This window comes from Mercenaria mercenaria, chromosome 1 (genome assembly GCF_021730395.1).
Source record: "Mercenaria mercenaria strain notata chromosome 1, MADL_Memer_1, whole genome shotgun sequence".
Taxonomy (NCBI): domain Eukaryota; kingdom Metazoa; phylum Mollusca; class Bivalvia; order Venerida; family Veneridae; genus Mercenaria; species Mercenaria mercenaria.
In genome coordinates, this window is record NC_069361.1 from 74,373,094 (window position 1) to 74,393,438 (window position 20,345).

General features: G+C 35.1%; 1 protein-coding gene across 4 annotated transcripts in view; it reads right to left on the reverse strand.

Moving 5' to 3' along the window:
• Positions 1–15,726, reverse strand: part of LOC123533858 (uncharacterized) — a 34,431-nt gene extending 18,705 nt beyond the window's left edge. The window contains exons 1-2 of one of the 4 annotated variants that reach the window (XM_053550912.1): positions 15,593–15,726; positions 1,308–1,772 (exon numbers count right to left, since the gene is read on the reverse strand). In XM_053550912.1, the coding sequence (XP_053406887.1) occupies positions 1,308–1,599 (292 nt within the window). In that variant the 5' untranslated portion in view covers positions 1,600–1,772; positions 15,593–15,726. Of the gene's footprint in view, positions 1–1,307; positions 1,773–10,618; positions 10,757–15,592 lie in introns of those variants that run through there. The other 3 variants (XM_053550904.1, XM_045315806.2, XM_053550910.1) reach the window with 3 other exon arrangements.
• Positions 15,727–20,345: the final 4,619 nt, after the last annotated feature.

Genomic DNA, 20,345 nt, shown 5'->3' on the forward strand with positions numbered 1-20,345 from the left:
TAACATTTTATTAATACTGAATTATGTATGTATCTCGAATAAAGTGATTACTGGAAGTGAAATATAGATATAACATAATTTTGTTATTGTACACTTAGTATAGTATATTTACATTCTAACGCTGACTTTGGCCGAACTATATATATAATAAGTTAGGAAAGAAAGTTTAATGATTCTGCAGGAAAAGGGTAACTTATGATAAAACAAGACCTCCGCCAAGCGGGAAAATATACGCCCGAAGGGTTATATCAGAGGAAGAGGGCAAAATTTAAAGAACTTGACTGTTGAAACCCAAAGAACAGGAACAACAAAGGGAAGAAATTCCAAAAAAATAACCCTTACCAGGTACAGATATGTAAAAATACACCTAAAACTTGGAGGTACCATTCATGTTGTACCACAGAAAAGTGGTCTCGGTTTTCCCCTATGGCCAATAATAAAAAAGTTACAAAATAAGCTATTTATAGTAACATAAAAGGGAAGTAATTCAAAAAAGAATTATTGTAAGTGAACAAAAAAGGAATCTGCCAAATAAAAACAAGAGAAACGCAATGCAGAGCAATATAAACATGAAACAAAGTCATATGACCTTTGACCGCTAAGTATGACCCTGACTTTGATGCGCTCTGCATGTTGCCTCGATGTGGTGAACATTCGTGCAAAGTTTCTGTAAAGTCCTTCAAGCAGTTCTAGAGTTACAGAGCGGACACGGAACAAAGCCATATGACCTTTGACCGCTAAGAGTGACCTTGACCTTTAAGCCAGCCATCCGAAACATGCGCTCTGCACGTTGTCTTGTGGTGAACATTTGTGCCAAGCTTGTTCGAAATCATTCAAGGTGTTCAAGAGTTACAGAGCGGACACGAAATTGCTAACGGACGGACAGACAGATAGACGGACAGACGGACACCGGGGGAATAACACAATACGTCCCTTCGGGCGTATAAAAATCTTTCATGTATGTCTCTCCAAATTAAATATATTAAACTCAGCGGATAAAATCATTTTATTTAACTCGTTTAAAGAATTCCATATAAAAAACAAGCATGTAATATATTCCATGTACTTAAACAAATTATTTTTCATTCATTCTAAGGCCTTTATTTGTCGAAGCATGTAAACAAGGTTTTCCTACGATTTGACCCAGTGACCTAGTTCTTTTTTTTTTCAAATATAAACGAGTATCATATCCATCTGAGATTTAATTGAGACAACAATTCTGACCAAGCTTCATTAAGTTTGGTTCAAAATTATGACCTCTACATCGTTAGATGACAGAATTTCATTAATCTACACTAACAGCTTACCTTCAGCCTTTTGTGCAGGGGACGAAGAAACGTGAATATTTCTGTCATCCTCATTGTGAATAAAATGGCATCTAGGTCCATATGGACAAAATCCTCTACTGTGAAATGTGCGACATAGTTCAGTTTTGTAATTTGGGTGCTGCTTCCGTTGTCTAAGTTCGTTTGGTCCATGAGCAAATTGGCATTTGTCCCCATATTTACAATATCCTGTTTCTGTAAACGCACGACACATTAAAGTCTTATATCCACTGGCATGGACAACTGTTTGTTTTTGAACGTGTTGAGTGCTCATGTCAGTATTGCTAATATTACAGTCCCGTGCTCTCTAAAAGATTTATCTATTCAGTCTATTCTGATTATCCATTGAAATGAGCCATGTAACGATATTCCTATGTCGCTGAATGTTGTTTTCATTCGGCTTATATTAGACTGTTGTTGTTGTCACAGGCTGGTTAGCTTCATGTTCTGAAAATGTTAAAAGTATTCATATGGGGCAAATATATATATTTCGTTAAAAATCAAGTATTAAATTAAATACTAGTAACTGACTACTACTGGTATTCTATACAAACAAAGAGCTAAAGCCAGCGTTAGAAATTCAATTACACGGGAAACAAAGTGTGAAGGTGCAATGGTATACAAGCACTAGTATAAACTGAAAGCTGTGCTGACAGTGTGCTAAAAGTGCATTGAAAAGATATATTTGTAAACGTTCGCTGCTCAAATTGTTCAACATATATATTCAGAAATCAAGCATATGACAAAATAAATTCTACTTTTTTCTTCTAAAAATTATCTTGAGCATTAAAATGCATGATACATGCAACGATTGTTTTTCTTAAACATTTGGCTAAGTTGTTTTTTTTTTTTCAGATAATGAGGTAACAGATTCAGTTCATTAGTATTCCTTGCTGAACGAAAAGGTAGGTATTGTCAAATTTCAATACAAAACAAACAAGGGAATGAAGTATTGCAATGCAATACAAAATCCCCTACTGGACACATGCTGGTAAGCAACTAATTTCTTCTGCTGCAGTATAACATAATGACTGACTTATAGATATTTTTTGTTAGGTTTAACCACGCACCTACACATTTATAGGTCAACATGGCGACTTTCCAGCTTTGATGGTGGAGGAAGACCCCAGGTGCTCCTCCATGCATTATTTCATCACGAGCGGGCACCTGGGTAGAAACACCGACTTTCCGTAAGCCAGCTGGATGGCTTCCTCACATGAAGAATTCAACGCCCCGAGTGAGGCTCGGACCCACATCGATGAGGGGCAAGTGATTTAAAGTCAGCGACATAACCACCCCTTGAGGTATGAACAATATTATACTATATATAAAATATGTTATAACACAACATTTGGATTGAAATTTGTATGTATAGTTGTTGATTACTTATAACAACTATAACTTTGAAAAAGTATTTAATTCAAATTTGGTTGGAAAATATGAGAAAAAAGTAAGAAATCATCATATTAAAGTAAATTTATTCTGAAAAAAAAAAAAAAAACACTAACAAACATTTTAATTGGGTCCATATGACACACGAGTTTTTTTTTTAATATTTACAGATTGGACAGGAAAAGATCAATGTTGACTTATGACCTTCAAGTGTGTCCTTGACATTTGAGCTAGGGGGTCTGGGTATTCCATATGACATTTTGTCTCATTATGGGGAACGTTTGTGCCAAGTAATATTAAAATCCCATAATGGATGGCAGAGTGATGGTCCAGAAAGGTAAAAAAACTATTGACATTTGACCTCTGACTGTGCCCGTGACCATTAGGGTTAATGGTATTACGTAAGACATGTTGTCTCATTATGGGAAACATTTGTGTAAAGTAATATTAAAATCCTTTAATGGACGCCAGTGTTATAAACCATACAGGAAAAGCGCACAGGAAAAACGTCCTGTTTTTCTTTGACCTCAAAGTTTGACCTTGAGTTTGAGCTAAGGGTTCGGGTTTTGCGCATGACACGGCGTCTCATCTAGGAGATTAATTGTAAAATCAAATATTTAAATCCTTTTTTGCATGTCTAAGTTATAGAGGATATTTGTTTGTTTCAGTGAAATATCAATTTTGTTTCACAAGTGAGCATCAAAAACTAATATCTTCACGAGTGGCGTAGCCACGAGTGAAAATGACGTGTTTTTTTTTTTTGGTGCTCACGAGTGAAATAAAATTGATATTTCACTGACACAAACAAATTTTCTTTTTATTTCATGTGTAAAACTCTACTTTTGTTGCGTAATTTATAAAATGTCGAAAATCGCGGTAAAGGTCAGCAGAAAGCATAACAAAAATGACGTCATTTTAACGACGTTATCGTCATTATGGTCCCCGGTATTCATAACGCTCAGTATACAATTTGACTTCAATCGCGGCGGAGGACCGGAACTAGTTCGGCAAAAACAAGGAAAAATAAAAATGATTATCTACTGTTTCAAAACTGTGGATTATCCCTTTCATTTCACTGAGAAAACTCTGTTATTCACTGGAAAACATACAATAAATGGAAATAAAAACCTATTGCCCTTTGATCTCCAAGTGTCACCTTGACCTTTGGGCTAGGGTTCAGGGTTTTGCGCATGACACGTCGTCTGATAATGGGCAGTATTTATGATAAGCAATCCTTTGACCGATGACAGATTTCTGGACCGGACACGAAACAGACCCCGTTCATACCATGATAACATTTGACCGCCAAGTGTGACCTTGGTCTTTTAGTTAGGGGTCTGATAGTTGTGCGTGATACATTGTCTTATTATGAGATACATCTGTACCAAGTAATATTAAAATCCCTTCATGGATTTTTGAACTACAGACCAGACAGGAAAAAAAGTCCTGTTGACCTTTGATCTCCAAGTGTGAACTTGAACTTTGAGCTAGGGGTCCGGGTTTTGCGCATTACACGTCGTCTTATCGTGAAAAACATTTGTGCCAAGTGATATTAAAATCCACTGATTAATGAGTTATGGACTGGGCACGAAACTTTTGACGGACGGGCGGGCGGAATGAGAGCATATACAGATGGCAGATAAGAGATGGTCAGAATGTCTTTGACAAATGTCCGTGGATGTATTAGTGTGACAAGCAGTTATTTAATTGAATGAATTGACTTCTTGATTTTCTGATTTAAAAGCTGTAGCGTTGGTGCTTGTGCTTGTATGCGACAAACTGTCTCGTTATGCATAACAGATTTACCAACTAATAATAAAATCTGTAAGGCTATGGACAAGAAACGAAGGCATTGTAGTTTTGAGTTAAGGGCACGTGTGCTTGTGGGAAACGAATTATCTTCTCACTGGTAACACTTGTGTCAAGAAATATTAAAACACTCTTGACTGATTGCAGGGTTAAGGAACGCAAAAAAATCTGACATTGGTGATCTTTGAAATTCAAGTGTGACCCTGACGTATGCGGATTTTTCCAAAATATTAACCAACAGAGAAGTGAATATGTGAACTTAGTAAAACAAAATGTAATTATTTATTTACCATCATTGTACGAGGAGGAGGGGATGTTCTAGGAAATACCATACATAAACACTTGCAACTCATTATGAAATAATCTGTGTTTTTAGAGGAAGGAGGTATGATAATATGTTAGTAAGGAACAAATATAAGATATATCTTAATGTGAAAAATGTAAAAACAAAAATGAGTGTTTAGTGTGGGATATGGGTGGAGGTGGGGGATGGGGTAATATAAGGGATACTACGTACAATTATGATGTAGTGTAAGAAATTTTAAAAAACACATTTAAAGAAATACTTTAATATACTGAAGGTTGACGGCATGTAGAAGTGTGTGTTTCAGGCACGTAGGAAGCATTTTCAGATTGTGGGTGGGGGACACATTTTGAAAATCAGCCCGACATATAACAGACCCAGATCAAGTTGTGCATGCTTAGCCCATCTAAAACAATTACAAAACTGCAGGGCACAGCTAAAATTGACTCGCTGTCAAAAGATTGCTAAGATAATTACCGTAATCGGCTCTGAGTGTTGGGTATGGTATGAGGAAAAGTAAAATACAATAAGAAACATTAGATACCAGTTGGTGTGAGAAATGATAAATGAAGATTTATTTTGTGTTTCGGGATGAGGGGCTTGACGAGAGTATTTAAGGGAACGCAGACTTTGAAATTAGAAAAAACAATTAGTGGGAGATGACAAAATTTCCCTGCAAAACAGTATAAAGTTTTGGTACATGAAATGGATACTGTTTCAACTGTTATAAGTACACAAAGGATTGCTCACTGAAATAAAAATGAAAAAAAAAAACTCAAATAAGAAAGTTCTTGTTGAATTACATACGACTTATTGTGTACATTCAAAGTCAACAATTAATATTTTTTGTGCGAAAATAATAGTGCTTTACCTTGTCCAAACTTTTATCAATATCCTACAGTTTATAATTTAAAGAAAAAAGTGAAGTAAGTTCACAGTCTTTATTTTCATTTTGCATATGTAAGCTAAAACACTGTATTTAGTTTGTTTACAACGTAGTGCATATGAAAATATATGGTGGTGGTCAAGGAAGGCCACATTCCAAGACTAAAAGAGGCAATTCCCCTTAATACATTAAACATTTGTTGTTACAGAAGTCGAGTGGCTTGCAATAAGGGCCTAGAAATGGTTCCATTATTAATTTTCAACTTGGCATTCATGAGCTACAATGCACTTAAATATCAAAACACATTCAACAAACTTTTGAAAATGTATTGTCTTAAAAATCCCTTAAATAAGGTATGAAATTTGGTTGAGAGGTCCAATCAATGTGTATATGTGCAAAAGTAACTTTCTAATCTCATTCACAAATATTTACTAATATACAGCAGGAATGTCAATGATCAAAACTGAACGAATATACAATTATCCTCACTTTAATGCCATTTATAATGTGTCCTTGAATTCTCCACCATACTTTTCATAACACTGTTTGCACGAGCTGCACGAGACTGCTGTCATTAACGTAAAAAACGGGGTCAGGCAAGTTGTAAATGCAATATCATCTAAACGTAATTAATTGATAATGCAGTTGAAGAAAAACATAACGTAATGAACAAGTATGATGTTGTAATAACAACTACACTTACACTGATCTGAGTAGCAGTCGGTTTATATGTGACTATCAATTCTTTTTGTATTTTGTTATTGTTGTCAAAAAGTATAACGGAAGTGCCTGACAACTGAAAGCGGAAATGAGTTTGATTTGCAATATAGTCCACTTTTGATAAATGTCCATAGAAATTAATAATTATCTGATATTAAAGACGAATTTCTGAATAGGATTCGTTATTTAATAAGAAATTATAAACATCGACAGGTTTTTTCTTTTTAAAAACATACACGTGCTGACACCTAAGTTGTCTCCCGTTGATTATTAGAGTTACCGTTCGTCCGGCGCAGTAATACTTTTTGCAGTGACTCGCCGAGAAGTCGTGGGAAAATTAAAAACCATGTAAATAAACTAACATTAACCACTTTTTCAAGATCAATTTCAGGTGATCGACGTTATGCATTTAACCCACCAGACCTGTGTGACATCTTAGATATCTGTACTAAGGTATTCATTGTGTAGAATGTCATGTTATGTCCTTACAATGCTAATCCCACTCTGATTTTTTTATTTACATTTTTTTTTCATCAATGAGAAAGATGGCGTCCATCCCTAGTTGAAATGACGTGGCGTTAAATTTTTACATGTTTAAGCAAACCTTGTGCGTTAAAAAGAAAATCACATCCCTACAACATTATTTGTTACACTGGTATTGTAAAAAATCTGTATTTTCCTTATACAGAAGCTTAATATTTTGTGTTGAATGTACTTTCACAAAGACCTCCGTTTTCCTATTACATTCATATTACCACCTACTTATCCACAAAGTACTGAATATTACTGGTGTCCATCAGTATTACATCAATTTAGGAATATGTTTTTTATCTTCCCACCATCAATTTCTTGAATATGCACCCCTTCCTCATTTCTGTATGAACTGTGAATGTAGCAATATGCGTCCCCTTAAACAACAATATGACATATAAATTAGAGTGAAGAATGCGAAGCAGATTCTCATGGGGGATTTCTCTCCCTTGTACATTAATCCCCATGTGATGTTTGATGATTAAAGGTAAACTAGTTTAAACGATATATTGAAAGTGAGAAGCATACAAGAAAACTTTCACCTGTACAATTAGATAATTTAACATCACTGACCTCGATCTTGAGACAGCTGCCACTAAACTATTAGTCGTCATCAACCATTTTGTGATGTTTTAATACAATAAGTGCCGCAGTTAAAAAGATGTACTTGCTCTGAAATTAACGCCATCGCCGACAACGATTCCAGGCGAGTACAGTAGCCTTCCTTAATCTTCGAACATTCAAGGCAAAACTCTTGATGGGTGACAGTTATAAACTGGACATAAAACAGACACTTATTCTTTATCTTTAAGCGTAAACTTGTCATTGAAGCATGGACCTGAGACGTCCGCACGACAAGTTAAATCGTTAAGATTTTTTGCCAAATTACATCAAATTCCTTGATAGATGACAAAGACGTTCACCAAATATGAGGATATAGCCTTCGAGAGCGATTTAGACATTTTTTTCATTGCTGAATATTAAGAGCCAATGACCGGATATGAAACTGACCTCGTAAACCTTTGAACCCTTTCTGTATCATCGAATTGCGGAGCTATGGTCAGGAGATGCATGGAGTGAAATGAACGGAAAGACGGACTCTAAAGATAATTTTAAATTTCCACAATTATGACCTATATTAAAGGTCCCTTTAGGTACATAAATTGTGTCGCACGTCGTATCGTTTTTTTCGCACGTCGTATCGCATAACGTACATCGACCTAAATGGGTAGACGACCGACACACAACACAATGCGACAGTGTGACATCGCTTGACACACGATACGACGGGGGTAATACGAGTCAACATCGCGACATTAATGTCAAGCATCGTGTCGCATTGCAGTGCGTTGTGTCGCTTGCATGTATTGTAGTACTGTCGTGCATTGTGTAGCGCGTCATTCGTTGACCAAAAATTGACGTACTCCACACGACATGATGAGCTAAACAGTATTCCGTACTATGCACAAGTTTTTACATACACAGTAGCTTGGTAAATGCGGCCTATGATATTTTCTCCCTTTGGTGATACTGGATATACATATTGTAAACTGGTTGACCGAAAACAAATGTAAACAAAATATTACATAATCTTCAAATTTATATTCAGCGGAAGATCAGTAAGAAACAGATATAAAAGACTAAAGTCTGATAAAGGTCTTAAAGTTCAACCCCGATTTGTATCAGTTATTTGTTTATCACGGCCAAAAACTAGTAAAGAATGCAAGGCAAAAGTAAATCCGGACATAAGTAGAAACTGTGTTAAAACGTTGGCGGCCGTAAAAAGTCTCCCCGTACATTCAATCAGGGCTGTTATATTTCGATCTTCTCAGATCGTTCAGCACGATTTTTATGTCGTGTTATTGGTACTGTTTAGTTTCTCAACATGACCATTTTGGCCTGGGTGGTTCCAATACTCCCGCTTTCATAGCCTTGGGTATTGTATAATCACCCCTTGGATATGGTGCCTGCTTTTTAATTTTGTCTTTTGACAGTTCCTGTGATACGCAGGCCCCATAACCTCAGATCCCCTTTCTAAATTCCAGTTTGTTTAGTTCTGCCCATTGTTTTCTCGTTTGGGGCAAACCTTTTACTTTATCTGGGGACCAAACGCCGCTCTTCATGGAATTACACGCCTCAACACGTGTATCATTGAAGGTTCCATGTTCACCGCCGTTTGAATACATCTGCGGATGTCTCTAAATTGCTTTTTGTACTTTTAGCATGTGTAAATGTTGAGTTCTGCTCAACCCGGGGCTAGAGGGCGTGGACGGTAGCATGCATTTCCACTACCGTCCATGAACAGGCTCAATCAAACCGAGCCTGCAACATTTTCGTTTTTGTCGTGTTGGACGACCTGTGAAGTTTCCACTTTTCTCTATTTTATTATCACAGCAGCGTTGTTTGTGCCGTGTGGCGGCCGTAAAAAGTCTCCCCGTACATTCAATCAGGGCTGTTATATTTCGATCTTCTCAGATCGTTCAGCACGATTTTTATGTCGTGTTATTGGTACTGTTTCGTTTCTCAACATGACCATTTTGGCCTGGGTGGTTCCAATACTCCCGCTTTCATAGCCTTGGGTATTGTATAATCACCCCTTGGATATGGTGCCTGCTTTTTAATTTTGTCTTTTGACAGTTCCTGTGATACGCAGGCCCCATAACCTCAGATCCCCTTTCTAAATTCCAGTTTGTTTAGTTCTGCCCATTGTTTTCTCGTTTGGGGCAAACCTTTTACTTTATCTGGGGACCAAACGCCGCTCTTCATGGAATTACACGCCTCAACACGTGTATCATTGAAGGTTCCATGTTCACCGCCGTTTGAATACATCTGCGGATGTCTCTAAATTGCTTTTTGTACTTTTAGCATGTGTAAATGTTGAGTTCTGCTCAACCCGGGGCTAGAGGGCGTGGACGGTAGCATGCATTTCCACTACCGTCCATGAACAGGCTCAATCAAACCGAGCCTGCAACATTTTCGTTTTTGTCGTGTTGGACGACCTGTGAAGTTTCCACTTTTCTCTATTTTAGTACTATAATATATAGTTTACGGATGATATGAACAATGTACATAGGGTCCGTGAATTTTACAAGGGTGAAGTTGGCTAAAAATGTAGTTTACTTAAACGATGAAGTGACATGTCTATATTATATGCCTACATGTATCCTTACTCATTTGTCTTATCGGGATGACTTATCTTATGATCTGATATTTTATAGTTGTCATCCCTCTAACGGAGACAGCAGATCACGCTGTCCAGAAAACGTTCTAATATATTATTTGGACTAGTGGCTAAACATGTGTTGGATTTCCAGGTCTAAATATAGACGGCGATACTAACTTTAACCACTACATTGGTTTTCCAATAATTTGTAATATTTACTAATAATAGCAACAAGGTCACATAACTGATAAGTCAAAACCGATTAAAACTGATTAATAAGTATCGACACTTTGGTCTTGATAACACACCCATTAAATAATACTGAAATGATTTCATAATTTTATAGTAGATCTAACTTAATATATTAATGTACACTTGCATTATTGCAAAATGTTCTGGTTTGTAGAACCTAGTAATGTTATAATGAACATCATCGTTAAGGTCACAATCCAATTTGCGTTAATTATAATGCTTTACAAAGTACTCACGCATTTTGGCAACTAAATCCATATGTTCATCAGCATAGCACTTCACCTTAATGTAAAACTACAAATTTAATGCTTCTCCAAACTGCAAACATTAATTCTCATCTATAATATACTGGTGGCATGGTTACAGGATAAGTTGTATATACTATAAGGTATGGAGAGGATGAGTGGAGTGTAGTCTGACATACTATAAAGTACGGAAAGGTTGAGCAGAGTGTACTACGGACAAAGAGGAAATCGAATGTTTTGCAAGTTTTAAGTTTAAATCGCCGAATATTATAACTGAAGATAAGTTTACATAAGACACATTTGTTGTTGTTATTATTGTAACTCGCTTTGAGAACGATAAGCGTTGGAAAAGAGACTGATACTAGTTATACAGATGAGAACGTTGATGAAGCATTTCAAATAACTACGCACGCATACACAATTATAGATATTATAACAGGATTTTGTCTGTGAAAATTATAATGTATTACAAAAGAAATAAATAAGCATATATATTCACATTTAAGAAGCAAATAGCTTTTCAATGCTTATCTTCCTAAAACAGGTCATTGGCGCAAATATTTTGAAAGTTTATAAATTAAAGTTATTTTTATTTTCAACAGACAAATCATTCATAAATTCCGTTACATATTAGCAGACCAGTTCAGGCATAGTGAGCAAGATGTTCATTTCTCATAATAACACATGCATGTACAACTATACAAATAGTGATACTCCGATTTAACCATCTTTGCTTTACACACTTAGCAAAGACATTTTTTTGTCAACGTCTCTTAGTTTGTATTTTAGTGTGTAAACAGATATGGATAATAGATAGATTGAAAGATAGATCGACAGATTAACAGATAGAATATAGACTAGATAATTTATTTTCTCAAATCAGATTTGAGGTAATCTGATTCAACAGCAGCACAACACTTCCAGGGGATCAATAAGAGTTGTTCCAGTAATAAAAATCATCACAAAGATATGAGATGTTATAATTAGGATAATATAATAAAAGTAATTGCAAACATCCATTCATACACCCCTCAATCAAATCACAAATACTTATCACACATTTATGACGCACATATAGAGCAATCAAGCACCAACACGGAGTACATAATTGAGACGTCCCATGTGAAAACCAACATAGTGAGTTTGCGACCAGCATGGATCCAGACCAGCCTGCGCATCCGTGCCGCCTGGTCAGGATCCATGCTGTTTGCTTTTAAAGCCTACTGTAATTAGAGAAACCGTTAGCGAACAGCATTGATCCTGATCAGGTAACAAACGGCAATATAATATATCAAAACATTGTCAAGTAGAACAGGCAAATCATAAACTAGCTTATCTAAGCTTGCATAAAAACATCAATATGAAAGCATACAAACTAAGGGGGATCAGAACAAAAAGTACGGGTACATCCCTCCCCGCTCCAAGTTTTCAGTAGACGCACTCATACTGGTTGAAATAACTTTCTTGAGGAAGAGAATTCAATAGTTTGGCAGCATACGAGTGGAAAGAGTTGAGGTTTTTACCTATCAAATATCGACTGTTCCAGTTTATCTAAAAGAATGTTGTTTTTTTTTTTGTTTTTTTTTTTATTTATATATTTTTATAACATCATGTAAATAAGTTGGTGTGCTTCAAGAGTTAATTATAATTGCTTTTATTATTACAATATTTTATGTTATTACAATTGTTTACTCTTGTAGCACATTGTAATTATTTTCAGGAAACGTTGGTGGCAAGCATTTTGTTGTTTTTTTTTTTAATCTAAAGAAACTTTTAAAAAATCATTCGACATTTTCTGTAACGGTTGCAAAGAGCGTATTTCTTACAATAGATGAACCACAAAATGTGATCGGATAAGACATTCCTGCCTGTTTAGTTTGCAGATAGAATTTGAAAAAGAAAGATATGGTCACACGAAGGACTCGAAGCTACAACCCAAAGATTGTTGTCTAAACGTAATTGTCGTCATCAATTATTATTTAATAAATATATCGTTACGGAATTATATGGAACATTCACGAGTTTCACATTAAAAGTGACGGACAATAACATTCATAACATGTTAATTGATTTATGTATTACTCAATTTCAAATCAAAATAAAACATAATCGTCTTCGTTTATTACTATTTTATATAGATATATCGTCATACCTTTAGATTAAAAACGACAAATAAAACTCAGTGGATGTTATGTATATCAAGGTAAGCTTAATACGTTGACCATTTTCAAAACTTTCAAAGCTTTTTATATCAACATATTTAAACAACTATTTTAGTTCACAAATAATTTTGCTTGTGCTTTATTGACTTAATGAGTGTCCTACATGCAGTGACATCATATCGAAATTAATGGGTTTTTTTTTTGCTTTAAGTCTATGGATTATTGTCTTGAAAATTATATGAGTTTATAAATATATTCTCAAAGATGACCGTCTGATATTAGTTTTATAATGATTCACAACCATTCTAAAATCGAAAGTTGTCTTATTCAAATTTATAGGCTATATAAGGTTAACATGTATCAATACATGTATGTTCTATATACGGTTTAAGATTACCTAAAGGTTTTTCACTTTACGACAGTAGTGTCATTTTCGTATTGAATAATAGGCAAATACATTTCTAATTCAGAGATAAAACTATGTTCAAGATATGTAATATCAAAATGAAAATTAATTCCAATAAAGGGCAGCAAAATTGGATATATAGTGTTCAAAAGACTAGCATCCTAGTTTGACTATCATCCTAGTTTGATTATTATAAATGTTTAAAAATACCCGATGTAAAAAAGTATGTCGCCTGTGTTTGCCAGATGTGTATGTTTGTAGTAAAATGTATGCAAAAATATTTGTATTTTTGTAAAATTATTGTCAGGTTACAATTTTTTAAATCTTCTTTTATTTTCATCATCCGATAACTTCCAATGATTGTTAATAGACGTTATTATTTTATCGTCGAATATCGGGCGATATAATATTCTTAACATGATTTAAATATATAAACCGGGAAATCAAATAATATCAGCTTCTAACACGCCGACAATCAAATGATATCAGCTTCCGTACACACCGACAATCAAATGATATCAGCTTCTAACACGCTGACAATCAAATGGTATCAGTTTCTAACACACCGACAATCAAATGATATCAGCTTCTGTACACACCGACAATCAAATGATATCAGCTTTTTACATACCGACAATCAAATCGTATCAGCTTCTAATACACCGACAATCAAATGATATCAGCTTCTTACACACCGACAATAAAATGATATCAGCTTCTTACACTCCGACAATCAAATGATATCAGCTTCTTACACACCGACAATCAAATGATATCAGCTTCTAACACACCGACAATCAAATGATATCAGCTTCTTACACACCGACAATCAAATGATATCAGCTTCTTACACACCGACAATCAAATGATATCAGCTTCTTACACACCGACAATTAAATGATATCAGCTTCTTACACTCACGACAATCGGAAAGAATACATACGAGTAATGTTTTGTGTATTTTAATACAGTGCTCCGGATCCAAGGAGGTAATCAACTGAAATAATTTTCCATTTTGTCAATGATAAATCATTTGTTAAAATTACTTTTCAGTTACTTTAAAATAGTGTGCTTGAACATTAAAAAACCGCATCAGTATGGTCGTACAATTTTCAACAACGGTAGATTATGTTTGGAAGAATTCTTTGTTAAAGAACGTGACTAAATTAAAGAGTATTACAATGCAGGCATGTCAATACAGGTAGGTAACTTTTGAAGTTGAACTAATTTCAACATAAACTTTTTTATGTGCGTTTGTTCACAACGAAGCACTGACCCTGAGGACTATGTATGGGAAAATATAAGAGTGAAATAAGTGTTGACTAGACTGGCATCAGTCGTTAGAGTAATTAAATGTAAAGGACCTGGCCATAAAATCAATCCTCTCTGATACCAGTTTCTGAAAGAAAAAAAAAACAATATCTCTTGCCCAGTCTAGAGAGAAAATGTTTGTTTTTCAATGTCAGTATGAAGAAATTAATATCATTACAGATTATTTGATGTCAACATACTTTGTAGGTCTAAGTGTTGACTGAAAAAGGACAATATCTATTTTGCCGAACAATACCTTAACAAATATATATTTAATATATCTGGGATAAAAGTACCACCCGCAACAATACCTTAACAAATGTAAAATTTCAGAAATCAAGGCTGAAAAACCGCCTTAAGCATATCAAGAAATGTAAATGAATTTACAAAAGAGAAACCTTTCAGAGCTAAAAAAATGTCTCTTGAAAGAGGAGGCGGAAACGGAGGTGAAGGCAAGATAAAACCAGAAATTAGCCTAAAAGTAAACTTAGAAGAAGAGTGTTTTTGGCTCTGGAAATTTTCCAAAAAGGGAAAATGCCGTTTCCCGATTGGTTAAACGGTATCACGTGATAAAAGGAACTCCCTGATTGGCTTTTATCGTAGTACATACATTAACATAATTATGAGTGGGACCCATTTACCCAAATGTACAACAATGACATAAATAATTTTATCTACCTATAAAATACATTTATGTGCATCTGTTCACAACAAAGCACTGACCCTGAGGACTATGTATGGGAAAATATACGAAAAACACCGCCACTAAGGACCAGAGAACTGGTGACCTGGGATGCCGCCCAGAAACACAGGGATAAGTGCACGAGTGTCATTTTAAATTTCCATAACAAGTATGATGTGGGTGACAAATTAACCCACATTTTATTATGGTGTTTACATTCTTTGCACTTATACTTATTTAGGTTTATAGTGGTTGTTTACGCCTGTCCTGGATTCACTAGCCAGTGTTGCTATCCACCGAGGAATCTCTTCCCGACATGGTTCAAGACGATCGTGCTTTGCCACGAATACATTATTTCTCACATTTACCCTGGAAAGGTAAGAAGATAATTTCTAAAATATTACCCCGGTCTTTTCCACGGAGAAGTTTTCTGCATTTCCTTTTAGCACTGCAGAATCTAACATTGACGTACGCAACCCGACATGATGAGCTAAACAATATTCCGTACTATGCACAAGTTTTTCATACACAGTAGCTAGGTAAATGCGGCCTATAATATTTTCTCTCTTTGGTGATACTGGATATACATATTGTATGCTGGTTGACCGAAAACAAATGAGCCGTGCCATGGGAAAACCAACATAGTGGCTTTGCGACCAGCATGGATGTAGATCAGCCTGCGCATCCGCGCAGTCTGGTCAGGATCCATGCTGTTCGCTTTCAAAGACTATTGCAATAAGAGAAACCATTAGCGAACAGCATAGATCCTTCCATGTATTGTGACTGTAAAAGAACTATATGCGCTTAGATTCTCGGAACTACATATCAATCTAAATACAAAATAGTTCGGTTACAAGAGAATTTCGAGTCACTGAAAAGGTGATTTAGAAGTCTTGTTTCCTTGGTGATAGAAAAACCTATCCAAAAATTGAAGGCAGCGATTCTAATTAGCATACAATAATGCTCTGTAAGGCAGCATATGGACATGATCTCAGAGAAAAGGGTGCTCTGTAGGAAGAATAAAGCGCCATGGCGGATTTAGAAATCAAACGCAACAGATTTGTATTTATTAATATATTTATATGAGAATGCGATTACTGTATAACGAAAATGTGTTTTAGATTGTGCGGAATCTCGCAATATTGATGCCCAAGAAGTATAAGATTTAAGTGCTATATAATTTCTACAGACTTACTACCTTATATTTCTAAGCAGTCGATATACTGCACAGGGGTGATTCGTCAAAATTATAGCAACAGATTTAGGCATTATAATGTTGTTTTTTTCAAAGACCATCTGTAGTTTTGTACATTGTTTGTGAACAAGTTTGTTAAGGGCGGGGGTATGGTTTTGGTGTTGATACTGTTGTTGTTGTTGTTGTTTACAATCTCTTGATAACGTTTATACTAATTAAAATTAAGTTAGCAATATATATTTGAACTTCAATATTCTTACTTGCTAGCCAAAATAGCGCGGTTAAATGGTATATGAAATAGAAGATTTTAACGTAAAAAAAATGATTTGAGATAAAATTGTGATTGTATTGTTTTTAATATTTTGTTCTTGAAATAAAGACAAAACATGTAATAACCAAACGAAGTATAACCAAACATATTCGAAACAATGTATTCGCACCACAAACTCGGATATTATATGTCACTGAGTTGCTGTTGAAAACCTCTAAGAGGTAATTTATTCTCTTCTGGTGATAATATGTTAATTGCCATATAATTATGTAAGTGGGAAACTGATGTTACTTCTTATATGATGGTATGCATATTTGAGAGATTGATAGTTATTTTTTTATGAACTGAATGAAATCACTACTAATTTATTAATATGTTCAGAAGGTGTACTGCTGCCGGTGAACAGCAAAGTATAATTGATTTTTTGTTATATTTTAGACAATTATTTTATCATATGTCTAATAATTGGTTGTGTTATTATAGAACAGTTACTCTGCTCTGATACAAAAGGGGGATCAAAATTATAAAACATGTAAACATGGTCACGTTAGTTTTGTATTACGGTATCAGTAAATATGATAAAATATAAAATTATGTATCAGAGATAAACTGATGCTCTGTACTGCCCTATTTTACACAATAAAATTGTTTATTTAGTAAGATTTTCCTGTTTGCTATTAGACACTTTGTGATCCGAGAAAAAAGAAAATAAAAAACAACTATTCAAATACAATATGAGAAGCATTTCTTTTATAGACCACTTTTGTAGCTTTTTGGTATCTAAAGCGTCCGCCACGAGTGAGCATCCGTTCCCTGGTCGCGTCATACCAAAGAAACGAAAAATGGTAGTAGTAGCCTCAACATTAAGAGATTAGGTCTTGAACTGGTAAGCCCGGTATCAGTATAATGTGACCTACGTCATGATATTCATTCCAGTGAGACAGCTATGTATAACTGGGCTTTATGCTCACTAATACAAGCAGACACTGTCATTTTTATGACTAAAAATGTGCTTTAAAAAGACGCTGAAACAAAACACATACACACAGCTTTATAAGGATAATGACTTTCTTCCAGTTTTTAAAATACTTTTGAGAATATCACTTTAATCTTAGCAAGGGTGGCTTATCTCTATGTATAAGCTTTGATGATGGAAAACCTCTAACGTTGGGATTAGCCACTATTTATTATATGAAATAATACTTTCATACATGTTTCTGCCACTCGCTTGTTTTTGGGTCATGGACGCTTTTTGTTCGTACATCTAAAAAAAATTTTGGAGGTTTCTGGGTTACTCGCTCTACTATACCATTCTGATATGTAACAGGCAAATTTATTGGCTGCTGAGTACAAATTTGCTATGAAAGAATTTCAAACATACAATCAAAAATTATCTGTTTATGTATTGCCCAGCTTATTTAAACAGAAAGAAACAACATTGCGGCTATTAGGCTTTAGGTACTGAAAACAGTAACATGTAATGCCTCTTTGCTACGTCATTGAATGTAATGGGTAATGCAAGTAAAATCTCATTACTTGTAATGATAATTTAATTCAGGCCCATAGCTCCTTGACTAAAATGTCGTGCTGTGCAAATCAAGATATAAGGACCCAGCAAATAATTGTGAATGAACAATTTCTAAGTTCGGGACAATAAACTGAGTGAATAGTCCAGAAGTTATTTTTCATAACTTTATGTGTTTAACATGTTTGTACTATAAAGTGAAAGAGTCCATAATACAAAGTAATTCATCAGATGGTTAAAGTAGTGTGAAAGACAACAAAAATAGATCAATAACTGATTGTGTTTCATCGACAGAAAGGCGACACGATGGGCGTAATACTTTCACGAGGGCGCAGCCCGAGTGAAATTATTTCGGACGACGTATAACCACTCGAGTGTATAAATAGTGATAAAGCACTGTTTTGCTATAAATTATTCGATTCTAATATGTTCTTTATTTAAGAAATAATATATCTCATCGGTGATTTGTCGCTGAATAAATCACTGCTTGGAGTTCAGATGCGAAGGAATTATATCACGAGGGCGTAGCCCGAGTGGTATAATGCTACGCATCTGAACGACAAACAGTGATTTATTCAAGAGCAAATCACTAAATGAGATATATTATTTCGATTCTAACACGTTATCAAGGACTTCAAAGTACACCTTGTCGGCTTGCATTAGATATTTGCCCGTTTTCAATCGGGTTCTTTTCCAGCGCGCCGTTACGCCGCTTGACGCTATGACGTAATAGTTGTGACGTCAGAACAGTGAATTGTTGTTTAATAAATCACTGTCTCCAGCCTTCTTTGTTTAATAGGAAAATGAATCGGATCGTGTTAGAATGTAAAATTTATATCAAATATGACGGAACTGTTTCTTCGCTCAAGCATGGCGCCAATAGTAGGTATTTGTTAAAACACGCCAGGACCGGAAACGGTAATACGTCTTGCTGCAGAATTCAGTTCGAGCGAAAATTATTGCGAAATATTCAGCAAAGCGAATAACTAATTCAGTATGTGTATAATTAATCAAAATATTTGTGCAATGTGACATTTCGTTTAAAACATGTTATTAAGTAAAATATTTCATGACATTTGAAAGGGCTATTTCTTGATGCGTACATGGCGCTAAATATCACGTTGAAGTGACGTCAACATAATATCGTTGTGATGATTAAAGCATTGTTAGCCATATTAGAATGTTAATTATTGACCGTGCAGGAAATGCAGAATTTTCCAACCTTTGAATTTCTATGCAGTACATATACATGTCATATGTGCATAACACTGATGAAAAAATACGTCAACAGAGACTTAAGATAATTATACATCCATCCATTATGACTCTTAATATGTAAAACTATCTAAAAACTAAAAAATAAGTGTTTACATTTTGACATAAGTTTTCAGTGTAAAGATACTTAGAAGGTATTAAATCAACTGCAACTTTTGATGATGAATCCATTCGATATTTTGCACGAACCATTGAACATACTGCGATTACGGATAAATAAATGAATGTCCTCTGTATACTTGTTCCTATTTATCTTAAGGAAATAGTATCATAAAATGTGAATGTGTTCATGCCCTACTGTAAGCAAATGCAAAAATTTACGACAACATTTACGACAGACCAAACGTGTTTGTTTATTCATTCTGTCGAACAGTTACATTAACCTGTCTCCGATTTGATGCTAAATTGTTTGATATAAATGCTAAAATGATGACTAACTTACCGGAGCCGCGGAGGAACGCTACAAAACATTATTGCGTTAAAATGGCTCAATCGGACGGTCTACCACCATTTACCGTATCATAAACTTATGCAAGGACATACCAGAGCAGCCATTTGGTAAACAATAAATCCACAGGTCAACCACCATTTACAGTTTCACAAACTGTCAGTATTGACCAACCTGATCAACCAGTGCTACTCGGTAAACACAACTAATCCGCAGGTTTTCCACCCATTACGGTATTATAAACTTTGTTGTCAACATGGACCTACCAGCTAAACCGGTTCAAGTCGGTTGGAAAACACTTTAATTAGCAGGTTTTCCACCAATTACGGTATCATAAATTGTCAGCATGGACCTACCAGATCAACCAGTGCTAGCCAGTTAGTAAACATTCCACAGGTCTACCACCAGTAACACTAACAAAAACTGTCAGTATGGACCTACCA